Source organism: Ciconia boyciana, chromosome 1 (genome assembly GCF_034638445.1).
Source record: "Ciconia boyciana chromosome 1, ASM3463844v1, whole genome shotgun sequence".
Classification (NCBI taxonomy): Eukaryota; Metazoa; Chordata; class Aves; order Ciconiiformes; family Ciconiidae; genus Ciconia; species Ciconia boyciana.
The window spans coordinates 155,246,594-155,272,796 of record NC_132934.1 but is presented as its reverse complement, the minus strand read 5'-3'; the positions used below and the strand labels follow the sequence as shown (position 1 = coordinate 155,272,796).

General features: G+C 45.9%; 1 protein-coding gene across 2 annotated transcripts in view; it reads right to left on the bottom strand.

Annotated features, from left to right (window-relative positions):
- IRS2 (insulin receptor substrate 2) overlaps window positions 1-26,041 on the bottom strand; it is a 33,379-nt gene extending 7,338 nt beyond the window's left edge. Inside the window, exons 1-2 of one of the 2 annotated variants that reach the window (XM_072849886.1) lie at window positions 25,970-26,041; window positions 20,939-24,795 (exon numbers count right to left, since the gene is read on the bottom strand). In XM_072849886.1, the coding sequence (XP_072705987.1) occupies window positions 20,939-24,434 (3,496 nt within the window). In that variant the 5' untranslated portion in view covers window positions 24,435-24,795; window positions 25,970-26,041. Of the gene's footprint in view, window positions 1-20,938; window positions 24,838-25,969 lie in introns of those variants that run through there. The other variant, XM_072849885.1, reaches the window with a different exon arrangement.
- Between the last annotated feature and the right edge of the window lie 162 nt (window positions 26,042-26,203).

Genomic DNA, 26,203 nt, shown 5'->3' with positions numbered 1-26,203 from the left:
AAGCAGCTGAGCCTACAGTAGAAGTAGAGATGACGATGAGGGCTATGTTTACTTGATTTCAGAATTTGACATAATTTGTGTTTCATATCATTTTTTCAACGTTGTTATAGATTTTGTAGTATGAATAACTAAACATTAAAATGTAATTATGTGGAAAATAAAGGATTAAATTTACAAATGCCATTATAATGAATCTATAGCTAAAGTGCTGGTCCAGAAATACATTTCTCGTATCAATTATAATAAAAATAGGCACTTCAAATTTAAAATTAAGAAACTAGACATGCTCATTTTTCCAGGATTAATTTAATACAGTTGCTATTATAGCTCCTAATTTCAGAGCTACAGCCACTGTGTACTATTAAACAAGTTTGTATAGATGTGATTTAATCCTATGATTAGGGATAAAATAAATTAGACAAAAAACCCTCAGCATAGTACTATCTGAAATTTGTTCAGTTATCCTCTCCCTTGCAAGCTGGGTATACAACCGTTCAAAAATGTTACATGAAATTAAACAAAATCAAGCTGCTTTCTCTGAGCAAACAAAATGCTAGAAAAAAAGTGTTTAGGCCTTTCGGCCTTCCATTGGGAGTTTGTTAAGAGGGCCAGAAGCACCCATGCAGAAGCAGATGTGGAAACGATATAGAAAATTTGCCACTGAAAAGATTAGTCTGTGGCAGCCAGCCAAAGAGCCGCGCGACAGTCCACATGCACAGGATTTAACCATCGTGGAATAAGAAGTCACATTCTTGGTTGATGACCATTATCATGCAACTGGAATTGCCTCCCACCTTACAACCATCACACCATTCCTTTATCAGTGCAGATTCAAAACCCAGCACTGCAAACGTGGCCTCAATTAGGCGGTTGCCTTGATTTTTACAGCTCCTTCCACCACACCAAGGAGAGAGCGCAGCTTTTGCCAGGAACAGACTGACAGCAATACGCAAACTCCATTTCGTGACACCATTTCGCACGCAAAGTGAGACTGGAAGTTTCTTAAGAGACAGAATTTTTGCAAAACAACATGCTCACCTTACAAGTGATGAAGGGCGAGGGAGGAAGGGATGGGTGACTAACACACTGAACTACCTACCAACCCCATCCTGGGAGACACAACAAAAACAACTGAATGAGCACATCTGCCCCTACAGCATACACCAGGCAATACTCAGCTAACTTCTGCCATCCCCAATGTGTACCTCTACCCCTCTGACCTACTCACCCTATGAGAAGCTAGTCACTCTAGCTCCTTATAGTCAAGGAGAAGAAACAGGCACTTCTAAGCAACAATGCTTCTGCCCTGTTTCATGTTAGGCTCAGCAGAATAAGAGTTATGAAAGATCTCCAGGTCTGTGAGGTGTATGACTTGGTATTCATTTTAGGAACAGAGACAGTATCTTTTTACACACCTTTACAATTGCTGGGAATTTTGCTTAGCTGGGATGTCAAAGGCATATTTGTCCCTCTTCTAGTGTGTATCAGCAGCCATTAACAAGGGCAACAAGGTCTGACAAGAAAGAAGAGCTTGATATTCTCACACAACTGCTGACTGAAGTGCCACCAACGTTGGTGGACCTACTTCAGGCAGGTAGCACTGAGGGGGGCAGGGGGGAGTATAATCAGACTTCTGGTTAGATCCACAAGCGAGAACGTGGCTGCCATTCTAGATATCAAAGGCCAATACCAAAGTCCAATAGCTTCTTCTGAGCCACTAAGGTTACCTCCATCCACGTGCCTGAACACACAATGTTAGAGTGCTCTCAAAGAGCTTAAAAGCATGCTTTTTCTCCGTCTCACTTGGGAGAAAAAGCAATCTTTTCCAGTGATTAAATTGAAGAATTATTCGTATTAAAATTTTAAATATTCATGGGAACAGGGATAAGGACTCATGTAAGTTGTGGGAAGTCATGTTCGCTCTCCCTTTCCATTACAGTGGATATCTAATTATTCCATGAAAACAGCTTCAGTAGGAAAGAACGAGAGCACTCTACCAAAGAATATATGGCTAAGACGCACTAAGGATGGGGAGGGGGGAAAGAGGATTGAGATTTTTTCTTCAGCCAGAAAGGTACTGGATGCCTGTCGGTCCTGGGGGAGTGCTCTAGCCATGTAAATATTGTGGGCAGGGGAACAGAAACACTTCCTCTAGGCACTCTTTGAAAGACTGATCCCTGCCTCCATCATTGCCAAAAGGGCTTAGGCACCTAACACCAAAAGAGGTTTCAGATTTACGAAGTCTTTATGGAGACTGGAGCGTTCCTCCATCCTAGAGGAAAACATTTATCTTCCAGAGAGCAGCATGCTTTAAAACACAAGGCTCTCCTCAACTTTCACAGTCAACTACCTGCCTGCTTTGCAAACTGACATTCAGACTGCTTACCAAGGAGACTGAAACACCCCTGGCATTACATACGTTCATTTATGCATCTAACCTGGGATCTAAACACACTGGATGGTCACACACTAAACGTTAGGCTGGCTGCTGCAGCTTTTGGACTTTCAAGTTAGGAGGTATGTACAGAGAGGTGCTTCTTCTCACAGAAGAGATATGTGGGGAGTGAAGGGAGAGAAAAAGAAAGCAGGGAAGGGCTAAGAGGAACAACCTGGCATGCACAGGAAGGCAATCTTTTCCCTACTGCTTTCTCTTGTTGTCACACCCTCACTTAAAGCTCTGAACATCTGGTAGTAGGATAGAAAAATATTTTAAAGGATGATCTTCAATTTCTGTCAATGCTTTTCTAGAAATCTTTTGTGTTCTCACCGCTGTCAGTGTGAATCACTCAGTAATAGCAGAGTGAGGGAAAGATGAAGCTAGGCAAGAAGTTGCAGACTTCACGTTCTGTGATGAAAAGACACCACCACCCCCTAACCTCCTCAAAACCATTTAGTGAAATAAGCAATACAGCACAAAACAGCTGCACTGAACCTGGCCAAAGATTACTCTAATCCAGTTTCCTTCCTCTGACAGTGGGTCAAAAGCAGCTGCTTAAGCAAGACTATAAAAATCAAGACAAGCATATGGAGATACTTCCCCAAATTCTCATCTAGCTTCTAATGATTCACCTATCAAGGACCTCTTGCACTTCACCTCCCTTCATGGAAGCCTTTAGTACCCTGTAGCCTGGAGTTTCACACTTGAACTACAGAGTGCAAGAAGAATGATTTCCTTCTCCTTGTTCTGAACCTGCCACATGTTAGCTTAATGCCCCCAATAAAGCTGAAGTCTTACTTCCCATGGACAGTTAAGACTCACAGCCCATATATCATCACACGTTGTCCTTCCTTTACTCTATATACTGAGACACACAGCAACAGGAACTGCAATTCCCCCGTATGGACGTTTCCTATCTACAACCTGAGAGCACAATTGAAAGGCTCAAAAACATGGTGCCCAAGCATTTCTACACAACCCTGCAAAACTGGGGTGAAAAGCACTGTACAGCTGGCCAACACTTTCTGCATGATTCTTGGGAGAAGAAAAACTATGCTGTATGTTACCTGAAAAGGTTTCTAACACTTTGATGGGAAATCAGTTGCACTGTGTATGTGGCCTGCGGTAGAAGGAGGGAAAAATGCTCTGTAAGAGAAAAAAGTATCCACAGATGTACTGTGTTTCTCAACAAAGGTCACTACTTTATTTTCCTATTTTCTTTAGGACAAAAGAGAGGAGAAAAAGACGTATTCTCTTTTTACATAATCTCCTAATAGGTTCTCAGTATTTGACACAGATAGCTCCTACAATTTATTTTCATTTTAACCAAACCTTTATCAGTAGGTTTACACGAAGATGATTTTTTTCTTCTGTTTTTTTTGAGGTTTGTTCTGTCCGAGTTTAAAGAGGTTTTTTTCCCCATGAGACTAGGTTAGGATCCTTTTCTCACACTGAAAGAAGAATGAGCTGATGCATTTTGGGTAATACTGCTTAGAAAATATAAGAATAGTTTACTTTCTCAATTTTCTATCTTTTGAAGTATCATTACTGAGTCATTAAACAGCTACATATTTCACTTCAGCTATTAATCTTGTTGCATATAATATTACCCCTGTTCTTTTAAAACTATGTCTCGTAGTTCAGAGTTGTTAATACAGTAGCACAATCAGGTCAAGCCCTTAACCTTTTTGCTTTATTAATTCCACTTAAACAATAATTCAAGCTTCTATACACAAATATTTGGATTAAAAAAAAGGTAAAATATTTCCATTAATAAAGCCAGAGTCTCCTTATTTTAAAGGCTTTTTTATTCTGTGAACTTTGGGGGTTTTATATTGCTGCTGTTAGAAATCCCTACTAATGGAGCCTATAGTTCCAGGCACTGTACATGCACATAGGCACAATATATTTTTCTACTAACCACGGTAAATTAACTGTAGAACTGTGATTATGACTTATGAAATGTATTGCTCCTGTTAGCAACACATAAAAGAACTCAAAAAAAAAAAAAACCCCAGAAAAACCAAACCACACTTCAGAAAAGTGCTTGGAAACAACACTGCAAAAAGAATTTGGAAGACTAAATTTGTGAGAAAAAGCTATTACAACAAAACTTTGTGAAAAGGTGAACTTCCTCATACTACCAGACCACCTACAAACCTTTCATGATGAGAGGGAGCTAAAACCAAAGCAGAGGCTTACCCGTTCATCACACATCAGGGACACGGCTCCCAGCTGCCGCTCAAGCCATAACCAGCAGCTTTTCGTCCAAGCAGAGCAAGCTATTCCTCATTACATCATCCCTGAGCACGTTCCTTCACTTCATTTGCAACACACCTTGGTACTTACTCTGCTTGTGACACCCAGCCACCAGCCATCGCCAGGTTCAGTATGCTGTTGTGGACACACTACACAGCACAAAGATGAGACACTGCCTATTTTCTGTGAATAATTTTTTTTTAAGCCTTAAAAATATTTCTGCAGGAACATTATTTCTGACTGTTTGAATTACAACTTTAGCTTATGGCTGGTCAAAAACATTTACAGATCTATTTCCACTCATTAGAGTATTACAGTTGCTATTTTACAATCATCTATGTGTCTTGCTGTATTCAGCTACACGCCTTACCCGTGGCATCTGTTAAATGTAATCTACGTAATACAAAATGAAAATACATAAATTCAGTCTTAGAAATAGATTTAGGTAGAGAGAAAACAGTCATAATTTAAGATACTCAGAAATTACTATGGCTACACCTGAAATGAGGCAAGTGGGCTCAGCCGACAGCCCTGAAGTCCTGAGCTGTAAGCAAGATTATTGTGGGAAGCCACCAGAGAACCCACTGCAGTGCCCAAGGACTGAGGCTGGGTTTTCCCCCTGGATGAGTATCAGGGGACAGGATGGGGGCTGGGAGATGATGCTAGCCTGGGCCTTTTTCTGTCACCTTCCATGCAGTCAGAAGGTGACTGGAATCTCCATGCCATGAACTCAGGGCCTGGAAAGTGCTCTGGTCCCACAGTTCAGACATGGGATTTGGGAGACAGATCCTGCCCAGAACCAAAAGAGTTGAGTTTAAGCAAATACTTTGTAATACCTCCACAGAGAACGATCAGAACCTCTTACCCTTTTCTCAGGTACACAACGGGGCTATGATCATCTCTCCAGATACTGTTTGTAAAAGTACTCCTAGCCAGCTCGTTAATAACCAGGAGCCGAGCTCTCATTAACTTCCTTGGGATTGTAGGCTTGCAACAACTTCCTTGGGATTGTAGGCTTGCAACCCACAGCTACGCTTGGCACAGCGGATACTGTCCAAAAGCCAGATTCACAAATTTAGCGAGGTGCCCTGTCCCTGTTGATTTCAACACCTTCGTCCGCTTGAGCCTTAATACTTATCACTCTACAGCAACCCACTAAGTCTCCTTGAAAACAGCCATTCAATCCCCCAGCAGACATTTCCTACTATCCCTTCAGTAAACAAACGCCCTAGTAATCAAAGCAAAACCATGTCTCAAAGAACATTATTTGTAGATTTCTTATTTACCAACTGGATTGTATTCTCCCTTGCAACAAATGCATTTCTAAGAAATGCTAGAAAAATTTTTTAAAAAAATTTTTATGTTGCATTTTTAAAACAAGCAGGGGTACCTGTAACTTCCTGCTCTGAATTTAATCTCGAGATGGATTAGCATTTCTTTCTGAAGCTGATATGGATTGCATTGCATACAGAAGCTAGTATTATGTTAAGACTTCAAAGGAGAGGATGTCTTTTGTCACATGGGCATCATAAATATCATCCACATATCACTCCTGGAAGCTAACTGATAGTATGTTGGAAAGCAGAGGCAAAAAGCTTTGTAAACTATTTAGAAAAGTAATTTTGGTGGTTAAAAATTATCTTCTGAGAACACCAGTTTCAAAACTGGAAGCTGGTCCTAAAATAACTTGTGATCGCAGAAAGCATATAGACTAATTACCTCCTCTGTCTTGCTCATATTTTACTTTCTTTCTCAAGCAAGAAACACAGATTGTACTGAATGAATTAGATTGTTCCCAGCTCCACTGGATGCACCTTGAATCCTCCTCATCCCAGCTCCACTGGATGCACCTTGAATCCTCCCCATCTTACAGTTTACTCCAGAAATAAAGTGAAGCAAGACCCCATTCATTAACTCTGCAAGACCAAACAGATGCTAAAGCTTCACTTTTAAGAAAGGCAGCTAAAGAAGGTGAATGCAAAATGCCAAGTTTTACCTACCCTAAAGAACAAGAATATGTGAGACATGCAATGAATCTCAGCTTAGAAAACAGCACTTATTTCATTGTTTTTCAGCCTGAGACCTGCAGTACAAAACGTTACCTTCCCCAAGAAAAAAAATAATGTTAAAATATGAAAAATACTATGCTGTCAGAGCACAGTGTGCTTTCACAGCACTTTTCTCAAAACTTCAAAGAGACTTTTAAAAAAAAGACCAAAAAAATTAGCATCATTTACGTGCAATATTGCTAACTCCAGAGCAACATGCACTTTCTTCTGTAATTACAAGAGCTCTCAGTAAATATTTACACAAACAGAGCTGTACTCTGTTTCACCAGTTCTGTTTTTTCCTCCTCTCCCAACTGCTCTCACACAGGTGTCTTTGTTTTGTGTTGTTTTATGGCTCCCCTGATTTGTTGCCAGTAAATATGTTTATAAGCAACCAATGACGCTTAATTTTCTTAAAAAGGCTCACCGGTACCTCATATAGCATTTCTGAAAAACACATTTTACTTATAGCAACGTATCTGACCACACGACTATATAACTGACACTCTCATCTTTCTGAAACTGTATTATGTTGCTGGGACTGTTTCTATAAAACAGATTAAAAACCATCTTTGTCACTTAAGATGGGATACTTAAGAGTTTGGCTCTAGTCCCACAATGCTCAGCAGAAAATTCCCCTAGATTTCAGGGAGGTTTTCCAGTCCATAAAGACCTGCGTGTATTTTCTCCTATTGCCAGCGTCCCTGCTCTTTAAAGCTGCTTAGGACATCTCAAATAGGTGTGATGAACGCTTCAGGATGTCACGTTAAGGAACTATAACTTTCTGTAGGATACCGTGCAGTAGGTGAGACTTTAGAAAGCTAAGATGCTGTTCTAGAAGGACACTCTGCAAAGAATGGAAAAGGAACGATCACAGACAATCCGCATGAAGAAATACTTTGCAAAATACCAGTATTTCCCCCAAGGCATCTGCACCTTTAAAGCCCAAGTTTGGTTCCAAGTGCTAAGGCCCTGATACCATTGCATATTTCACATATTGTGATTGACCAGGAAATACATTGAAAAGCGTTCAGCCAACAGTGCAGCAGCTGCATAGCTACAGAAAACACAAATCCCTTTTAATTTCACATTTACCAAACAAGTACAATACATCATCAACTAACTAGAGTACAGTCCAGGTCGGGCAGGAACACTTAGCTACGCCAGCTGATCCACATATGAGTATCAGTCTCATTTCAAGTCCTTCTGCTCAAAATAGACTCCACACAGCAAGTTTTATCTCACAAGCCACAGACCTCTGGAAGTGAGATGTTCTATTTATGCCAAGTGTATAGGCTCCCTCTATAGTCAGGGAAGACAAGTCTGTGCCAATCTCCAAGTCTGGCTTTGACCAGCCTCTTCAATACTTAAAAAGCACCTGTATCCTTCCAGGGACTACTTATGGAAGCCAGATCCTTAAGAGGACTGTTTCAGTAGGCTCCCAACAAGGTGCAAAGGAGGTGTCTACAGACTGGGACAAACCTCTCAGTTCTACGTAAAGTGCAAGAACACCGGCTAGATGAAAAAAACCACCATATATGTGGAAATCTAAAAGAGGAACATGGACCTTTAGGACATACTGGGGCCACTTGAGCTGGAATCTGCAACTCAGAAGGCATTAAGCAGCTTCATTAAGGTTCCCTAAGGTTTTGACGTCCTGTGCTCATCCTGTGGCCTCAGACAAAGATTCTTTCTGCCTTTTAATTATACTCTTGTGCCCATCAAACCAAAATAGGAGCCTACCACAGCTGAATTCCACAAAACCTGTTCGGAAGAACACAAGATAAATGGCCTCCTCTGGAATATCCTCCCTCAGCTTGCAAATAATCCCATCCCGTCTGTGCTAAACAATCCTACCAAAAGTTTTCTGCGGCAATCACAAGATGCCTGTTTATGAGGAGGAAAAACCAATGAACCAACCAACCTGAGGCACTAAAAAAAGGCACAACGATTTTGACACTGTCTTCCACTTTGATGCCTCAGCCTCTCCAGCTGTCATCAAAAAAAAAGGTCTCTTAAGTAAAAAAAAAAAACCCACAAAACAGATTCAACCTACGTTTGAGACAAGAGACCACAGATACACTTTCCTATACAGCAGGAATGAGACTTGGGCAAAATCACTTAGCCATTTCCATAAAACACATATAAAATAAACCCAACATGAACAGACTGTAAATGACTGGTTCCTCCACATCCCAGCTTTCCAAATTACAGTCCACGGACTACTTTATACTGTATCAGAGGTCCTTATTTCCACTAGCTATTTTTAATTAAAGTACATGGAAAAAAATTAATTGAAGTAATTAATTATTACTATTCCAGAAAGATATTATGTGGTCACAAATGGCCCAAAAAGGGACCTAAGACAATCCATGAGAAAGAAGAGAAATGGTTCCAAGCCTCCCTATTAATTTCTCATCGCTGCTATGAAAAATCTTGGAAACCTCTGTCAAATTAAAAGTTATCACATTACAGAAGCAGAGGAGAAGTTTACGAAAGGTGCCACCATTTACACCAAGACAAACACACATACTAGGAAAAAAAAAATTCCGGTAGCATCTGATCCAATGAAGAAACAGAATTTTGGACTTAAAAGACAGATGGCAATGCTGTTCATTCCGACAGTTACAGTCATAGGCCCACTATGCTATATCCTGTACTAATATGGGTACCACTTATTTCCAATGTTTTTCCTAAACTAAATCATGGAATTTGGACAAGTGTTTCCTGCTCCTGGATTAACTGACAATTACCAAATATAATTCTTTTTAGCACGGTGCTTTTTTTAACTGATGAGACAACAGGCTTTTATGTATCAAACACACTTTATTCCCTTCTTCCAGGTGAGAATTTGCTTTGTTTGTATCTGACGCAAATAACGAGTTAATATATTTTGAGACATACCAAAATGTGAAATGTTTCTTTGACTACAGAAGCAAAATGAAGATCTTACTCAGGTACACACACATACACACAAAACCACAGCTATACCCATGAGTAAGATAAAGCCACTTCACAGTCCAATAAAACAATGGATTTACAGGATTAAAAAAAGATTGCAAAGAAGAAATTTAACATACAGTTTCAATAAAAAGACTTATTTGTCTCCTGTTTTGCCATCTTCAGCAGAACTTAATAGAACTTGCCTCCAGAGTGGAATGAAGAAGAGTCAGCTGCTCAGGTAGCCCTTTACAAAATATATGGGAAAATGCCTCAAGAAGATAACTGAAAAATCAGTGCCTGATAAAGGGGCTGGGATCTAAAGCAAACTAACAGGAAATACTAAGAACATCTTCAGAGTTAACATACCTGACTAAGGACAAGATGTATATACTTCATTCTGCTCGGGGTGGAGAGTCTAAAGTTGTCTCCTACGCATCAATCCTCAAAAGAGCTCACTATTTCCTGGGTACATGTTCTGAAGTCCCACAACCTTTTTTTTTTTTTTTTCTTTTTTTAAACTTCAGCATTCTGCTTCTCCTATACTTAGTTAAGGAAACAGAGCAAGCTGCACCATAACTATATGGAAATTATTAGTAAAAATCAATACAATTATATTATTTGGCAAAGTAAAAATAAGTAGAATACAAGCCTGAGTCTACATGACCAAAACCACCATGTAAATAACTCTCAATATGTTTTTTAAAATAGTATGGTTGAAATGTTATCACCTTGTAAAAGTGACAACAGCCAATCTCTGAGTACAAAGGAAATGGAAAACATCTACTGAGGAGTGAGAGGAAAAGAAAATGTTGCAGTATTTTCTCTTAATATGACAACATAGCATCCACATGGCCAGTATGGCAAGTAAAAGCTTGCCATGTTTGTGACCGATGAAGCAGACTCAAGACTTATTGCATAATTTCAGACTCGCAGAAGACTCTCTAAATGACCTCTCGCAACAACGCCAAACAGCAGCGTGGTATCGAAACATCCCACGTAGCTCATTCACAGCACAGACCAGCTCCCTCTGCATTCAGGCACACCAGTTTGACTGTGCTCACGCAAGCTGCAAGATCTAAGGCTATTGCTTCCACTTCCTAGCATAGTCAAGTATACATTTATTAAAATAAAAGTCCATCAATTTATTTCCTGAGGACTGAATTCTAGTTCTACTAAAAATCAATAACAAAAAAGTCCAGCTATTTCACTACTGCCAAGTTCTGACTTTTTTTTTTTTAAATAACAGATGGACTATCTCATGTTACCGTATCTTACAAAGCGTTTATTTAGTTTACTGTCATTTGAACATTTCTACTAACAGAAAAAAAATTAAGAGAGGACCTGGACTAGAAATCACTTACAGTGCTGAAATACATTGGTGCATTTGTACCTGGAAATAATCCTATTGGCTAACATTCAACAACCGAGTACTACCAATTTATTTATTTAGAACCCACGCAATCTACTGTTTATTTAAAAATACACCAGTCATGGTTAAAGTTAAAAGCTTATCTTGACAGGATTTTCATTTGACATTTAAAGATTAAAATAGAACAGTGTAATAAGTTACCTTCCTGTAGATATCCAAAACAAAGCAATATTATCCTAGCACTCATTGATACATGTTAGAATCTCTTGCTGTTATTTGTGACAGTAAATGCTAGACTATTGGGATTATAAAGTCGTAAGTACTAACCATTTTAAGTTTATGGACAATTCTCTCAAGTATTCTGTGCCTCAGGATCATGTATATGTGTTTATTCCTAATGCTCTTCCACATAGTCATTTCTCTATAACTATTGTTAAAGTTATGAGCACTAATTCTGTGACTTCACCATTGAGGGAATTATATATCCTTGCATTAAGTTATATAAGTTTGATTCCAAATCCAAACATAAATGTTCAAAGTTTTATGCTAGATCAAAACTAATTAGTTGTAAATAATTTTATAATAAAGTGACTTTTCATAGTTCACAAACAACTTTAATATTAATCACCATCACAAATCTCTATCAATAGTTTCTGTACAAGATTGTTACAACAAAAGCGTAACTTTTCTTTCTGTTATGTTAAAGAGACAGTAGTATTATTGTTGTATTTCACTAATTTTGTCAGAAATAATTGCTCAGGACTGAAAGCTGTTGTAAAAGATGCAAGTCCACCCTCCTATAAACTTTCCCAAATGTTTACATTGTAAAAACCAATGATGTTACAACACAATTGAGTGCAACTGCCTTACAGAAGAATTTTACCTCCATCTTTCAGATCCAAATCTCGTAATTTCCTTGCAATAAGTCTTTTTTGGGTATCAGTGAAAATTTTGGTTAGACACGTCACCTGACATTTGGTCTGCCTTTTAAAGTAAACTAAAATCACCCACTGGGCTTTTTGAAAAAAAATCAGTATCAGACAAACTGGTAAAAAGACTACAGAAGAAATTCACACCATCACTTCTCAATAATTCAAGCACTGGAGACCATGGTAGTTGAAGCAGTCAACTTGGTGATGTAAAGGGGTTTTGCATTAACTAGAAAACTGATGAGGTTTGCATCCATTTGTCAATTCTATTCTTAATTCTTTTAAATAATGCTAAAATGTAGCATTACCAGTTATTGCAAATAACTTTCTACAGCCTCAGTTACCTCCATCAGTGGAGGCAGACTAAGCCAGCATCATTATTCTTTTCTTGTTCTTGAGCAACTGTTCAACACTACTGTCTCCTACGTAAGAGTTAAGCCTAAGTCTCCCCCAAAAAGACTGTCAGATGTCTTGTTAAATCAATCTTGTGACTTCTGGTGAGCAAAAGCCTAGATCCAAAGGAAAAAAAAAAAAATCTTCCAAATTCTTATTCCATACATCAGTTTGACAATGCTACCCAATTTAATGAGGGGTTAAACTGGAAATTAGGACTGCCTTAAACACTGTTTTTAAATAATATACTGCCTGGGAGGACACAATGCAAGAGACAAATCTAAAACTGCTTAGATCTTACTTCATTGCCATGATTTTCCCACTGTTACTGGAATGATTTATTGATTTGTCTTTGACTGAAGAGAAGCTAAGTCCTCTGCCTCAAGTTGCACTTACAGTGTTGTTGTTAGTCTACTTTAAAGTATCTGTGAAACAGATTTGGAAATTGAGACCCAATGGAACAATGAGTTTCATACCTTACACTCATCATCATGGCACATATCAAACAAATTTTACTAAAGCATCACTTGGAAAAGCTTGGAAAATTCTCCACTGTGCTCTACTGTTTCTAGGAAACTTCTGCTGTTTCTGGTTATCAGCAAGTTTGCTATTTTGGCATCACACTACAGCCCCAGTGCCTCCATTTCTGACCCCTTCAAACAAAAACAAGCTGCTCAACAATGTCTAATCCGTGCGTCATGTAATCCTGCTTAATACTCTACAAACTCTGGGTAATATTTGGGTAGTTTTTAAATTTAGCAAAGAACATCCTGGCCTACTTCAAAGATACCCTCGCCTTGGGTAGCGTCCTCTAGAAACATCGCCCACACTCATTTCAAAGAGGAAAAGTAAACACACATAAACACATAAGAGAAATGAACAAGAGAGAAAATAAGAGATCCTGGTCTAATGACATAACAAAATCATATAATATTACAAATCAAATGCTTGAAACAGGAATGCGTTATGCAAGCAGCAAACACACCACTCAAACAACTGAAGAGACAGTCTGACTTTCTAACGCCGCTTTGGCCCCATTTACCAGCACAAGACAGAGCCCTGCGCAAGTACGTCCGACCCCCCGCTTCCAGCGAGGGCAGACTCTGCTGCAGAGGACTGTGGCACAGCCAGCTAAATCACGCAAGCCTTCCTCCCGTCGACACAGAGCTATTAAGATAAAGTTGGCTATCGCTCTGCCAGAGAAACAGAAAATCCCTTTTTTGAGACATCGTTTGCCTTCTGCAGCATGATTATCTTAAAAGTGGCTCGCACTGCAAACACTACCAAAGAGGTCTAAATTATATTCCATTATAATTCTTCAGTATACCATCCTGATTGTCCTTCCTAAGATCTCTCAGACCCTTGCTGAAGGACAAATATGTTCCTATTTTGTTTAGGCTGTCAGGCAGACAGTCTCCAATCATTAGCCTCTTGTCAACAGCGATGCTGGGGTAGATTACTAGTGCGTAGTGCTTGTAATGGCAGGTGCATGGCCCTGGGGCTGCCATCTGCCAGGAAGGAAGAGTTCTCCTCTAGGATGCTGAAGAGATTGACAAATAATGTAAACAAAACACTGAATCATTCCTAATCTATGGAATCAAGCTATTGCATTACTCTTCTGCAATGTTGATGTTACCTTCAGAGCTGGGGGCTTAGGTCTGGGGCTTGGGTTGTTTTGGTTTTTTTTTCCTCTTAACTATTTCTGTGATTTACTGAGATCAAAAAAAACACTCTAAAATAACTTCTATTTAACTGAGACAGGCAAATCTGGATTTGAAAACAAACAAAAAACACGCTAGTATCAAGATGTTTATTTTGGAAAGTCTTTCCCCGCTGTTAACTTGTAATGTACGTCTTTACAAAGTGTATTGGCCTTCACTGTGCGCAAGAACTGGACTTTTTTAATTACTATTTTTGATACACCTATACACAATTCTCGGCCATCACCGCCAATAAGAAAATTGAGAACAATTGTTTTGAAAAAGTTTTTTTAAAGTAAAAAAACCTGGATAGTAACAGAACTCCGAGTATTGTCTTTGGTCTTTTAAATCCATTTCCAAAGGGATTTCTCATCATCAGATTGAACTTCTTTTCCAAACAGTGCTAGTTTAGTGGTCCATTTTTCACCTCAGCTACCAAGCAATAGCACAACTCCATGCCAATGAGCACACACTTACCAGACTAGTCGCTGTGATCACACCTATTCTTCAGGAAAGTTACTCATTACTGTCTAACTGGCAACACAGAGGAGATTGGACACTACCGCTGTCTTGGAGTGAGCCTCTACGTAACTATATGTATCAGCACTTTAACACTCCGTGAAGTGTATTTTTTAGGTGAGCCTCTGTAAAGACGTAAGCGATCTTTACATTGATTTCTCTGTGGTTTGGATCAGTCTTATAATACCTGAGCCTTAAAAGCTTGCTTTAAATACAAACACAACCCTACAACTAAGGGATTCACCCTACTTAAATTAGTGTAGAAACTGCAAATACAATCTAAACCAGTAATCCTGGTTTCCTCTGTATCTGACAGAGATGCAGGGGAAAATTCGTGCTACTTTATAACTTGCATTTAAATAGAAGACGTGGGAGCGGTCACCCTTGCTGGCTCTGTTTACTGCTGCTGGTTCTCCAGAGCGCCTGCCGGACTGACTAACCCAAGATGCCCACATGCTGGATAGCTAAAGGCAGTTGAGACAAACACAAATGTAAAAAAGACAAGAAAAGTTTTCCTGTGGAAAGGCTGCAGGAGGAAAACCAGCCTTTTCAACAACCAGCAGCAAGGGGACTGCTTGGCCGAACTGGGCTTTTCAAGGCTGCCACTCTTGACCCCCTACGTACATACGCACAAAAACTTCAAAAATAACTACATGCCAGACAACAGACACACAAACAAAACGTATCTGAACTTTGAGGTCACCACACCATCTTCTAAAAATTGAAGGGATGCTACTGATTTCCATGTATACGCAGATCGCTTTAAGCAAATATTGTAAGAAACTACAACAAAAAACAAAGAGTTGTGAAACCCTCATAATTACACAGCCTAATTTATCAAATCAGTTGCTATACTCACTTTAAATGGCTATCACACACACTGTGCCAACATAACGTTAAAACTTCCACAAACTCTGCTGAAGTATATCATGACTAATACACAACACACCTAGACACAAAGAGAAAACATATGGATGACCAGTACAAAAGCATACTATACCTCAACGCACTGGGAAAAAAAAAAAAGACCCCAGATATAGCCATTTCTTTATGTGTTTATTACTTTAAAAAGAAACATATTAATGGTGCTTTAGAGAAAATCTGGTATAAACAGAAAATACCTGGATGTACCTCTGTTGCCACTTAACTGCTGAATAGGGAGGAAAGTTAGATTACATACAGTAACTCTAGCTTAATTTTTCTGTGGATACTTGCTGTGTTTCAACTTTTAAACCACTTCAGCATTCCAGTGTAATGAATGCTATTCAAAAATAATAGTAAATCAAGTGTAAGGAAACCCATGTCATTCTCTCCTTATTAAAAAAAAAAACACCATATAAAACATGTCCTAATACTCTTTCTGTTCAAACATTCCTTTATCCATTTTACTTACAAGCGAACGTTAGTCTCTGTAGCTATCTTGAAAGAAATCAAGTAATCAGAAGCAATCATCAACCTAAGCATTTCCTCTGCCTTAAGCAATGACTGTACCAGTTCATTTTAGAACAAACCCACCATTCAACTTGGTCTATAACAATTTATCTTAAATGACTCAAAGTAATCATGACATTCTTTCTGTGAGCAGTATGGCTAAACATAATTTAAAGTATAAAGCAAAATAAAAGTCTAATAGATGTTACACGTTTTAATATTCTATCTGCTTGTAAAAAGCTGACATCCGTATCATCAATGTAATTTAAAATATCAAAGGCTTCATTTAATCTTAGATAACTTCAGTTTACATTTCATGTTTCACAAGTGGCCCTGCTAGGTTCAGACCTAACCATTTTGGTTTGGTCAGCTGTAAAAAGCAATCTGAGAGAGAAGTGAATTTCTAGAGGTTGTAAAAGAAAACCTCAAATTCTTAATTCTAAACTTAAAAGGTTAAAAAAAATCAAACTATGTAAGGTATTAAAAGTAGTTCAGTTCTTTCTGCTGTTAATTTTGATGTTCTCACAGAACTTATCAGTACGAGAAACTACTACAACCAATTTATTCAAAAAGAGACTTTAAAAGATGTATAGATTTCTAACACAGCATATAGTTCTTTTAATAACTTTTAAGAAGTCATTTTGAAATGAATAGAAGTTTTGTTACAGAGACAATTAAACATTCTCATGCTGCTCTGAGAACCAAAACTTTACGGCAGTTGGCATATTAGAGGGGAAAAAACCCTTAATAAAATAATTCATTGTACAAAGTAATCCCAAAGAAAAAGGAAACAAGGGTTATGTCTTCAATAACCTAAAATGCCATTAGAAAGACACAGGAAGAGATTTCTTAAGACAGGCTTTTTATTGTTTAGGTGCAATCATAAAACCCTCACAAAAGTAAGAGCTAATTCACAAGGCGGCGGCGGGGGGGGGGTGTGTCATTATTATCAAAAATCACCTTATTACGATCTGAAGTAGATGCATTACAGATGATGACTTCTTTAAATAAATCAAGACAAAAGAAACTAACACAGGAGGAAAACAACCCTCAGGTTTTTTTGCACTATTACACATAGTATCTGTTCAATTTTAGAAAGCTAGACCAACTACTAGAAACATTTACAAGTTACAGAGCATTTTGTTAACGAAAAGAAAACACAATTAAAGATAACCCGCCCAAGTCTGGTGTTTTCAATTAAGCAAAATTCCCTATTACACACCTACTAAATTTAATGGGAATTTTACTTAAGAATTTCAGGGTTACACACAAAGGGTAAAATCTCAACCCCACTGAAATGGAGACAAAACTCCCATTTGACTTCAACAGAACTAAGAACCACCATAAAAAGTAACATCATTATTGGGTGTAATCTGTCATAAATATACTGGAATAAATAATTTACACTATATGAGAAAACTGAGTGTAAATGTCTCCATAAATAATGAAAACCATACACAGTTCATATGTTTTTAAGCAAAAAAGCGGTCATATTTTAAGAACAAAGGCTAATTATCAGCAAGTAACAAGTTTTAACTAACCAGTAACAGTATTATTTTATTTACACATCAGATGAAGGCAAGTGTTTCTCCAATTCTTAAATATTTGCACACCTTCAGAACACAGTAAAACTAAACAAACCAATAATTTCAAGCAACCTTTTAATTTTTCTGTTTTGACAGCAGTTGTGGATGCACTCGCTTACTCTTGCCACGACAGGATAACATGGACAGAGATTTCCAAAAGCACAGCACTCCCTACAGCAGAGGCAAGTTACTGAGAGCAGAAAGACAAGCTACACATGAAAACCAGCCACCTTTAAATGATACAAAGAATTTCCCGTAAAACACTCACCCACACGAAAACACATCTACTGCTACAAACCTGCAGGAAGAATTCAAACTGTTTTTTTACATGTATTTTACACAAATCAAAATACTAATTTACTGAGAAGGTAATTACAAGGAGCTTGTTTGTTTACCCTGTATCTCTGAAGAGTCTCCTGTTCTAAATAGTAAATATATGTCGATTCTCCATTGTTTTAAAATTGCTAGAAACCTCTCTTGGTTTTTGAAGAAGTTTTGAAGAAGTAAAGCTTCTGACTTTGCTAATGTAGTTAAAAACAAAATTTGGAAAAAGTGCAAACAACTAAGTAAACAATGCTGATTATATATAAGCTATCTCTTGTGCAAACCATTAATTTTTACAAAGTTAGATTCTCTCAAATCTGCCTGAATTACCACTGTGTTAAAATAATCTTGTTCACGCTCAAAATACAGTTTTCTTTAAATTGCATATGTCTTTCTCTGTAAAACATTAAATTCTTCATAGTCTCCCAAATCACAATGTCTGACATTCAAATACACAGGCACAATGCTTGGTCATCTTTTTAAACAGTGGCAGAAGTCCTTCCGTAAACAACCTTCAGTGTGAAATCCCAATGAAAACCAAAAGAGAAACTAGAAAATTTGCAAAAGTGAATTACTTGAGTCGACTTACACCGATAAAGTCCTTTGTGAGATATTTCTCCTTCCCCATGCTATGACTTTTCCAGCTTGCCTGCCACAAGCGCAATCCACCTGAAACCCTGGTTTTGGTACCTAACCCTGCACACTGCTGACTGATGATGCTCGTGTGAGTTTTTTCCTTACCGCCTTGGCCTGACACCGGCCACAGTCATCCCCGAGCCCCCCAACCCCGAGCGCAGGCAGCGGGCGTGCACGCTTCTCAGGGAAGCGGGGTGGTGGAGAAGTCAGCCTTGCCTTCTACTGGGAGATTAAGTCTCAACGAGCTTCCCCAGAACACTTCTCGATGCAGGCTGCGTTTAAAAGCTTATGGGAAAGAGGAAAAATAAATACGCATGCGGATTAAATATTAAAATAAGGCAAAGCCTATAACCACCCCTTGACAAAGACATAGCAGAGCTGAACCCCCTCCTCTACGCCGCGTACCAAATTAACATGGCTATGTTTATTGTATTATCCTTTTGTTTACTGGATGGGAAAGACAGCACTCGCTTCCCCCTGCTTATCTGCTCTTATCAGTTCTTTCATTCCGGCTCTTCGCCGGGATGGGGACCGTGCTGCCATCCACTCCAGGTTTTCTCGGTAACTGGTGCCCGCTCCCCTCCTCCCCCCCCCCCCCCCCCGCCTTGGGGTCAGCAGTTTGGGAAATGCTGTGGAAATAGCTTTTTCCCACCATGGGGCTTGGTTTGCAGTTGGGGCTGTAGGTGGCTCAAGAAGAACTCCTCGGTTTTGTGCAAAATCAGTTTGCAAAGCAAGGGGCGCGATCGTTTCCCGGTGCCCGGGACCGCAACCCCGGGGCTGGACAAGGAGAGCCGTGGCTGCAGCATCCGCACCGGTCTAGCTAGGTCAAGCCATGGGGATCCTGAAAACGAGCCCAGCAAAACTAAAAGCAACAGACAAATAACGCTCTGCCCTCAACCCTTCGAGTCATTCAGAACGAGCGTTCACCCTTTCGAACTCTGACATTTCATTCAACAATCCTCTCCTCTCAATTCGGTTCCAAGCTTGCTCTGCAAACGGTGGATCTCTCATCTTTTCCATCTTCCTGTCCTTCCCATCAAAAGAGAAAATATTTTCTTCCTCAAGATCAACTAGCTACTAAGAAAACAGAAGAAAAAAACTGCAAGTGGCTCTTACAAACTGTCGCTGTTTGCTTATGACTGACGACCTCTATCAGCACTGCGAATACAGAAGCAACACCTATTCACCTCCAAGCAACTACTTTTACGTGGTTATGTCATTTCACCTAGCTAGACCCATAAACATATATTACAGCTATATACGCATACAGGTTTAAAGTACCATGTCTTGCATAAATTCAAGAGCAAAGAGAATCCCTACAGTGTCTCATCATTAACTTTTAATCCTTGACAGACTGGCTGTTCTGTGCCCTCCTTAGCCAGCCCCCAGTTGTGTACAAATTCTCATTCGCTAAGAGGAGGCAGGTTGCTATTTGGGGGGGGGGGGGGGGGGGGGGGATTTCTTTGTGTCTTTTTTTTTTTTTAAACAGCATAACTAGCACCTCAACAAAGGAACAGCTACATAATTAAAACCTAAATTCTCTCTCACCCTAAGTTTCAGATTTCTTCGGTTTGCTTTTGTCTTTGAACACCCAGCATTTGCAATCCATATAAAAGCAAGCCAACCAACTGGCCACTCATGCTGGGACCGAGCTGCCAGCTGGAATATAGTTACACACCACCATAGGGTGGGCCTTTAAGGGAAATGTGCCATACAACATGCAACAGCTCATGCATATAGTGACTTCTGGAAAGATTTTTTTTTTTTTTTTCCCTAAAATTCACGTTCCACGCTCACCATGATTTACTGTTAAACTTTTGCAAGAGATAAGGTATTTCAAAACCAAGATACTAAATTTATCCTTCTCGTTTTGGTATGATTGACCTTCCCAGCTAGAGAGCCAAGGATTTTTTTGTAATCTGATGTCCTCGGTCCAACAATCCTGTTTTTTAACTCCATCATTTTACATTTTAAAATAGTATTTAGAAGCTGCATTAACATACACTATTTTGGTCACATTTTCCAAACACTTTCCAAAATCTTACATAAGAAAACTCTGAAGTACAGCCCAAACATAGTAACTGTGTAAACATTAGCTTCTATTGGGGTACCCAGAAGTATACACTCATAATAATAGCACAGTAGCATTCAAACATGAAGAAATATCCCAAAATTAAACTTTTTCTCATACAAAGAGCCAGCAAGTTCCTCCAAGACTGTTTATTACAGGGCGTGTTGGGGGAAAAGAGATTTTTAAGAAGGTGAGGAGGGACAGTGCTCCACCCGACAAACACAACCCCACGGTGAGAAACAAACACCAAGCACAAACACGCGTGGCAGGCACTGTCAGACGTAGCTACTCACCTTTCACAGCACTCGCTTCTTTCAGGTTGTGAGACAGAAAGTCTATGCTGGCATAGGCGCTCATCTCCACTCCGTTGATGCCACCGTTCAGGACGTGCCTGGCTTTCGACCTGGCTTTGTCACAGTTTGCCAGGGTCCCGTCCACCACGTCGATGGCAATGTAGTTGAGGCCGTTCTGGAAGCCAGCCGAGGTCTCCCGGCACATGGGGCTGCTACCCTGCTCCTCCTCCAGGCCTTCGCTTTTCCTGAGGGACACGTTCTCCACCGAGGCCGAGTTGTGCCGTTTGGGGTTGTGTGCGAAGGAGGGGGACACGGGGGTCACAGTGGTGGTGGAGGAGAAAGTTTCCGAGCTGTGCCTCCTGCGCCCCTGGGGATCCGCCCGGATGACCTTGGCCCCCCGGTTCGGGTCTGGGGCAGGGCTGGAGAGAATGAAAGCCTCCACCCCAGAGAGGGTGAGCCTCTTCACCCCAGCCGTGGGGCTGGTGACCCGGGCACTTTCTGGCTTCTGAACGATGGGCTGGGGTGGGGTGGTGGCCATGCCAAAGGTCATCTCGGTGTAATCCCCACCGTCGGATGGGCTGGACGAACAAGCCACCCCCACAGCCGCCTTCAGGTAGCGCCCCTCGGGCTGGCTGGTGCTGGAGGAAGAGCCTGGTGAGAGCGCTTCCAGGGAGCCCACCGAGACCGTGCCCGACTGGGAGGGCGACTGTGACCCGAAGTCAATGTTCATGTAGTCAGAGAGTGGGGAGCGCCTCTGCCCCGTGCCCGAGCCCAGGGAGGAGGCCGGGCTGTCGGCGGGCAGCGAGGGGGGAGAATAGACAGCAGCATCCCCGAAGTCAATGTTGATGTATTCGCCGGGGCTCTTGGGCTCGGGCGGCAGAGGGTGCTCGTTCATGCTGGGCAGCATCGTCCGCAAGGTCTCCAAAGAGAGGCGGCTGGGCCGGGCCGCCCGCTGGCACCGCTGGCTCAGGAAGCTCTCGGTCCGGCTGTGCCGCAGGGGCGAAGGCACCGTGTGGCTGGAAGGGGCGAAGGTGCCGGCGGGGGACTGACCCGCTCCGCACACCGCCTCCTCCGGGATCATCCTCCCCGGGGAGTTCATGAAGACGTACTGGTCGCTGTCCTTCGCCAGGCCCTGGCTCTTGTAGGAGCGGGGCAAGGAGCTGTACGAATAGCAGCCGGGCTTGGGGAGCTCGCTGGACCCGTGCCCCGAAGGGGCGAAAAAGAAGTCGGGGGGGGTGAGGGAAGGAGCCTGGGGCCCGTGCTGGGGGTCCCGAGGGGACATGTTGATATAGTCACCGTTGCTCAGCCTCCCGTCCGAGCTCTCCACGGACAGCTTGGAGCCGCACCACATCCGCATGTAGCCGCTGTCGTCAGGGGAGCTCTCCCCGGGTGAGCTGGTCTTGTAGCCGCTCCCGTTCCCGGGGGACCCGCCACCCACCCCCGCCCGGGGCTGCAGGATCTGCTTGGGGGCGGACACGCTGGTGGGGCTCATGGGCATGTAGTCGTCGCCGCCCCGGCCGCCCTGCCCCAAGGCTGCGGCCACGCCGGGGGTCATGGGCATGTAGCCGTCGTCGTCTCCCCCTCCTCCCCCCGCCCCCGCCGGCGGCCCCAGGTTGGTGCTGCTGCTGCCGGAGCTGCGGTGCGAGCCGATCTCGATGTCCCCGTAGTCCTCGGGGTAGGGGGTGTAGGTCACTTTGGGGGAAGCCCCGGCGTGGCAGGAGGGGAAGAGGCGGCCGGCGCTGCCGGCGAAGGTGGCGCGCATCAGCGTGTACTCGTCGAGGGAGGCGGAGGAGACCTGCGGCGGGGCGGGCCGCTGCCGGCACGGGGTGGTCAGGGAGTAGGTCCGCTTCCGATGGCCCCTGCCGGCCGCGGCGTCGGGGCAGGGCCGGTAGCAGAGGCGGCCGCTCGGGGGCCGCTCCATCGCCATGTAGCCGTAGAGGTCGGTGCCGCCCCCGGGGTCCCGCACCGGGGGGGTCTCGGCCACCGACTCGGGGGTGTTGCTGCGGTTGCTGGCGGTGGAGGAGGAGGAGAAGGGCCGCAGGTCGCCGCCCGGGCTGGAGCCGTACTCGTCGAAGGACATGAAGCCGGCGTCGCTGGGGGAGCCGGAGACAGAGGCGCTGCCGCTGGACGGGCGCTGCGGGTGGGCAGGCTCGGAGCCGAGGCCGCTGCTGGAGGAGAGGCTGATGGGGCTGGTGGCGGAGGGGGGCGAGTGGGAAGCGGGCATGGACATGGAGCGGCTGCTCTGCAGGCCGCCGCCCAGCACCGGCAGCAGCTTCCCCGCCTGCCGGCCCCCGCCGCCGCCGCTGCTAAGCGTGTGCGAGCGGCTGAGGGGGGTCCGCACGGGGCCCGGGCTCATGGGGCTGCCGGCCACCGAGCCCACCCGGCAGCCGTCGCCCTCGCTGGCCGTCCGCACCCGGCACGGCGTGCACTTGGTGCCGGCGGCGAGGCTGTCGGTGCGGGAGCGGCGGAGGAGGCCGGTCTGGCTGGGAGGCAGGTTGACCAGGTGGTGGTGCCGGCGGCCGGGCACGGTGATGGGGTGGGTGGCGGAGGCGCCGCTGCCGCCGGGCCCGGCGGCCCCCCCGGAGGAGGAGGAGGAGGACTGGCTCTTGCTGCGGGGCCGGAACTCGGACAGCTCCTTCAGCGCCTTCATGGCCTCCAGGATGGTCTCGTGGATGTTCTGGGCCACCACCGAGTCGTCCGCCTGCATCCAGAGCTCGCCGGGGCCGGTGGCCGCCGAGCGCCCCACCTCGATGAAGAAGAAGCTGTCGGAGTGGCCGCAGCGGCGGATGTTCATCAGCTGCAGCGTGACCGAGGGCAGCTCGCAGTTGAGGCGCACGAACCCGATGGTGCGGGCCGAGAGGCAGAGCCGGTGGACGCCAGTGAGGTTTTTGCTCTGCCCCAAGCCCTTGGGCTTCAGCGTCACCTGCCAGACCTCCCGGTAGGCAGCAGCGGCCGGGGTGATCAGCCCGTAGTTGAGGTCCTCGCCGGCGGCGGCAAGGGAGGCGGCGGCCGCGCTGCAGGAGGCGGAGAAGGGGGAGGCGAGGTGGCGGTGGGGGGACCCCTGGCAGGCCGCCTTGCCCTCGTTGAGCAGGTCGGTGAGAGCCCGGTACCAGCCCTCCTGCTCCTGCTCGTTCTCGGCCGCCACGGCGAAGTACTCGTCCTTGGTGTAGAGGGCGATGAGGTACTTGTGCTTGGCGTCCGCCCGCTTGTTGATGTTGAGGCAGGAGTCCAGGGCGATCACCCGCTTGGGCGCCCCGGACTTGTTCCTCCATTTCTTCTCGCTCTCGTAGTACTCCAGCCGGGCGCCCCCCGCGCCCGCCGCCTCCTCCCCGCGGCCCGGGCCCCGCAGCACGAAGAAGCGCTTGTGGCCGTGCTTCTGCTTGCGCAGGTACCCGCACTTCCTCACGCCCTGGTTGTTGTTGTTGTTGTTGTTCAGGTTGGGGCCGGGCGGGGAGCTCAGGGGGGGCAGCAGCCCCAGCACGGCGGGGCTCGCCATCCCCGGCCCCGCGGCGGGAGCGCCGCCCGGCTCCTCTCGCTGCTGCCGCCGCCGCCGCCGCGCGGGGCTGGGGACCGAGCGCCGCGGGGAGAAGAGAGGGGAGGGGGCAGCGGGTAAAATAAAGTTATTCCTCCGCAGGAAGAGCGCGGCCGCCCGGAGCCGCGGCGGGGTTCTCGGCCGTCGCCTCTAGGCAGCGGGCGCTGCCGGCGGCCGCCCGGCGTCCTCCCCGGCTCGGGTACCTGCGGCGCCGCTGCCGCTCCCCGGCCGCTGCTGCTGCCGCTGCTGCTGGTGCCGCGGCGGCTGCTGCCGGCGCCGGCGGGAGTTTCGCCGTAAGTAACACATCGCGCACCGAGTGCCCCAACTAAAGAGCAAAACAACACGTGACCGCCGCCTTACCGAGAGGCTCACACACCGCGACGGGGCGGGGCGCGGCCGCCGCCGGCGCCGCCCCGCATTGGCCGCCGCGCCGCGCGAAGGACGGCTCCGCCCGCCAATGGGACGGCGGGGCGGGCCCTCGGCTGCGAGGCGGCGCCGCGCCGTTGGACGGCGGCAGCCTCGCCCCCCCCCACCCCCCTCCCGCCCCGCCGCGGCGGGCGCGTTCCCGCCCACAGCCGCCGGCCCCCTCAGGCGCGGCGGGACCCGCCTCCCCTCCCCCGCCGCTGCCCTCCGCGCGCACAGCCCGGAGCGTGCCGGGGGCGCGGGCACGGCGGGGACAGCCGGTACACCCGGCGCGCCCCGGCGCTGTCCGTCGCCAGCCGTCCTAGCCCCGGCGGGCGGGACACCGGCGGGCATCGGCGTGGCTGGCCGCGGCCGTCAGGTGCTGCCGACCCGCCTGCCGCGGGCCCCCCGCCCCCGGAGCGGAGCTTCCGGGCGCGCGTGTGCGCCAGCCTCCCCCCCGCACACCCACACACACGCGTGTGTGTGCGTCAGCCTGCCTCGCACACGCACGCACGGCGGCGGCCCCCCCGCCCCCCGTACGCGCACTCCTCCACCCGGTGTGTCAGCCCCCGCCCGCGCGGCACGGCGTGCGTGGCCGCCCCGCGCGTGCCCCCGCGCTCCCCCCACCTCGCGCGCCGCAGTTTCGCTCCCCCGCCCCGAAGCACTCGGGGAGTCGCCGTCCCCCACCCCCCGCCGCTCCCCTCCAGGCCCGGCTGCTGCCGCCCCCCGCAGCGGCTATCTGCCGGCGGCGAGGAAATGCCACCCCGCGAGGGCGGGGGGACACGGGGCGCTGGTACTCGGTTTTAATTAAGCAAATCAATTTATCCGGGCGGTTCGCCTTAGCGGTGAATAGGGGCAGCGTCCGCGCCTCCTCTGGAAACGAACCCGGCCCCGCCGTGGGACACAGCACGGCGAGGCAATTAAGTAACGAGCGGCGGCGGGGGGAGCGCGGCCCGCGGCCTCCCCCCCGCCCCCGCCGGGCTGCCCGCTCCCCCGCCGCCCCCATCGCTCCTTTACGCGGTGTGCGGGGCCCCCGCGGGTCCCTCCCGCGGGGCGGCGGCTCGCCGGCGGGGGGGCGAGGTGTCTGGCTTGTTTACCGGGGACCCGCACGTTAGTCACCGGCCGGCCGTGCCCGCCGCGCCCGGGGATCAATGGGCGCCTTCCTCTGCCGGCAGCCGGAGGGAGGTGAATGGCGGAGGGGAGGGGGCGCGACTCACCGCCGCGGGGCGGGGGGCGGGGGCGGGCGTGCTCTGGCGGCGGGCGGGGATGGGGCCCCGGCCGGGGAGGGCGGCGGGAGGGGCGGGGGGCTCGCCAGTCCCCGTTTTGCCGTG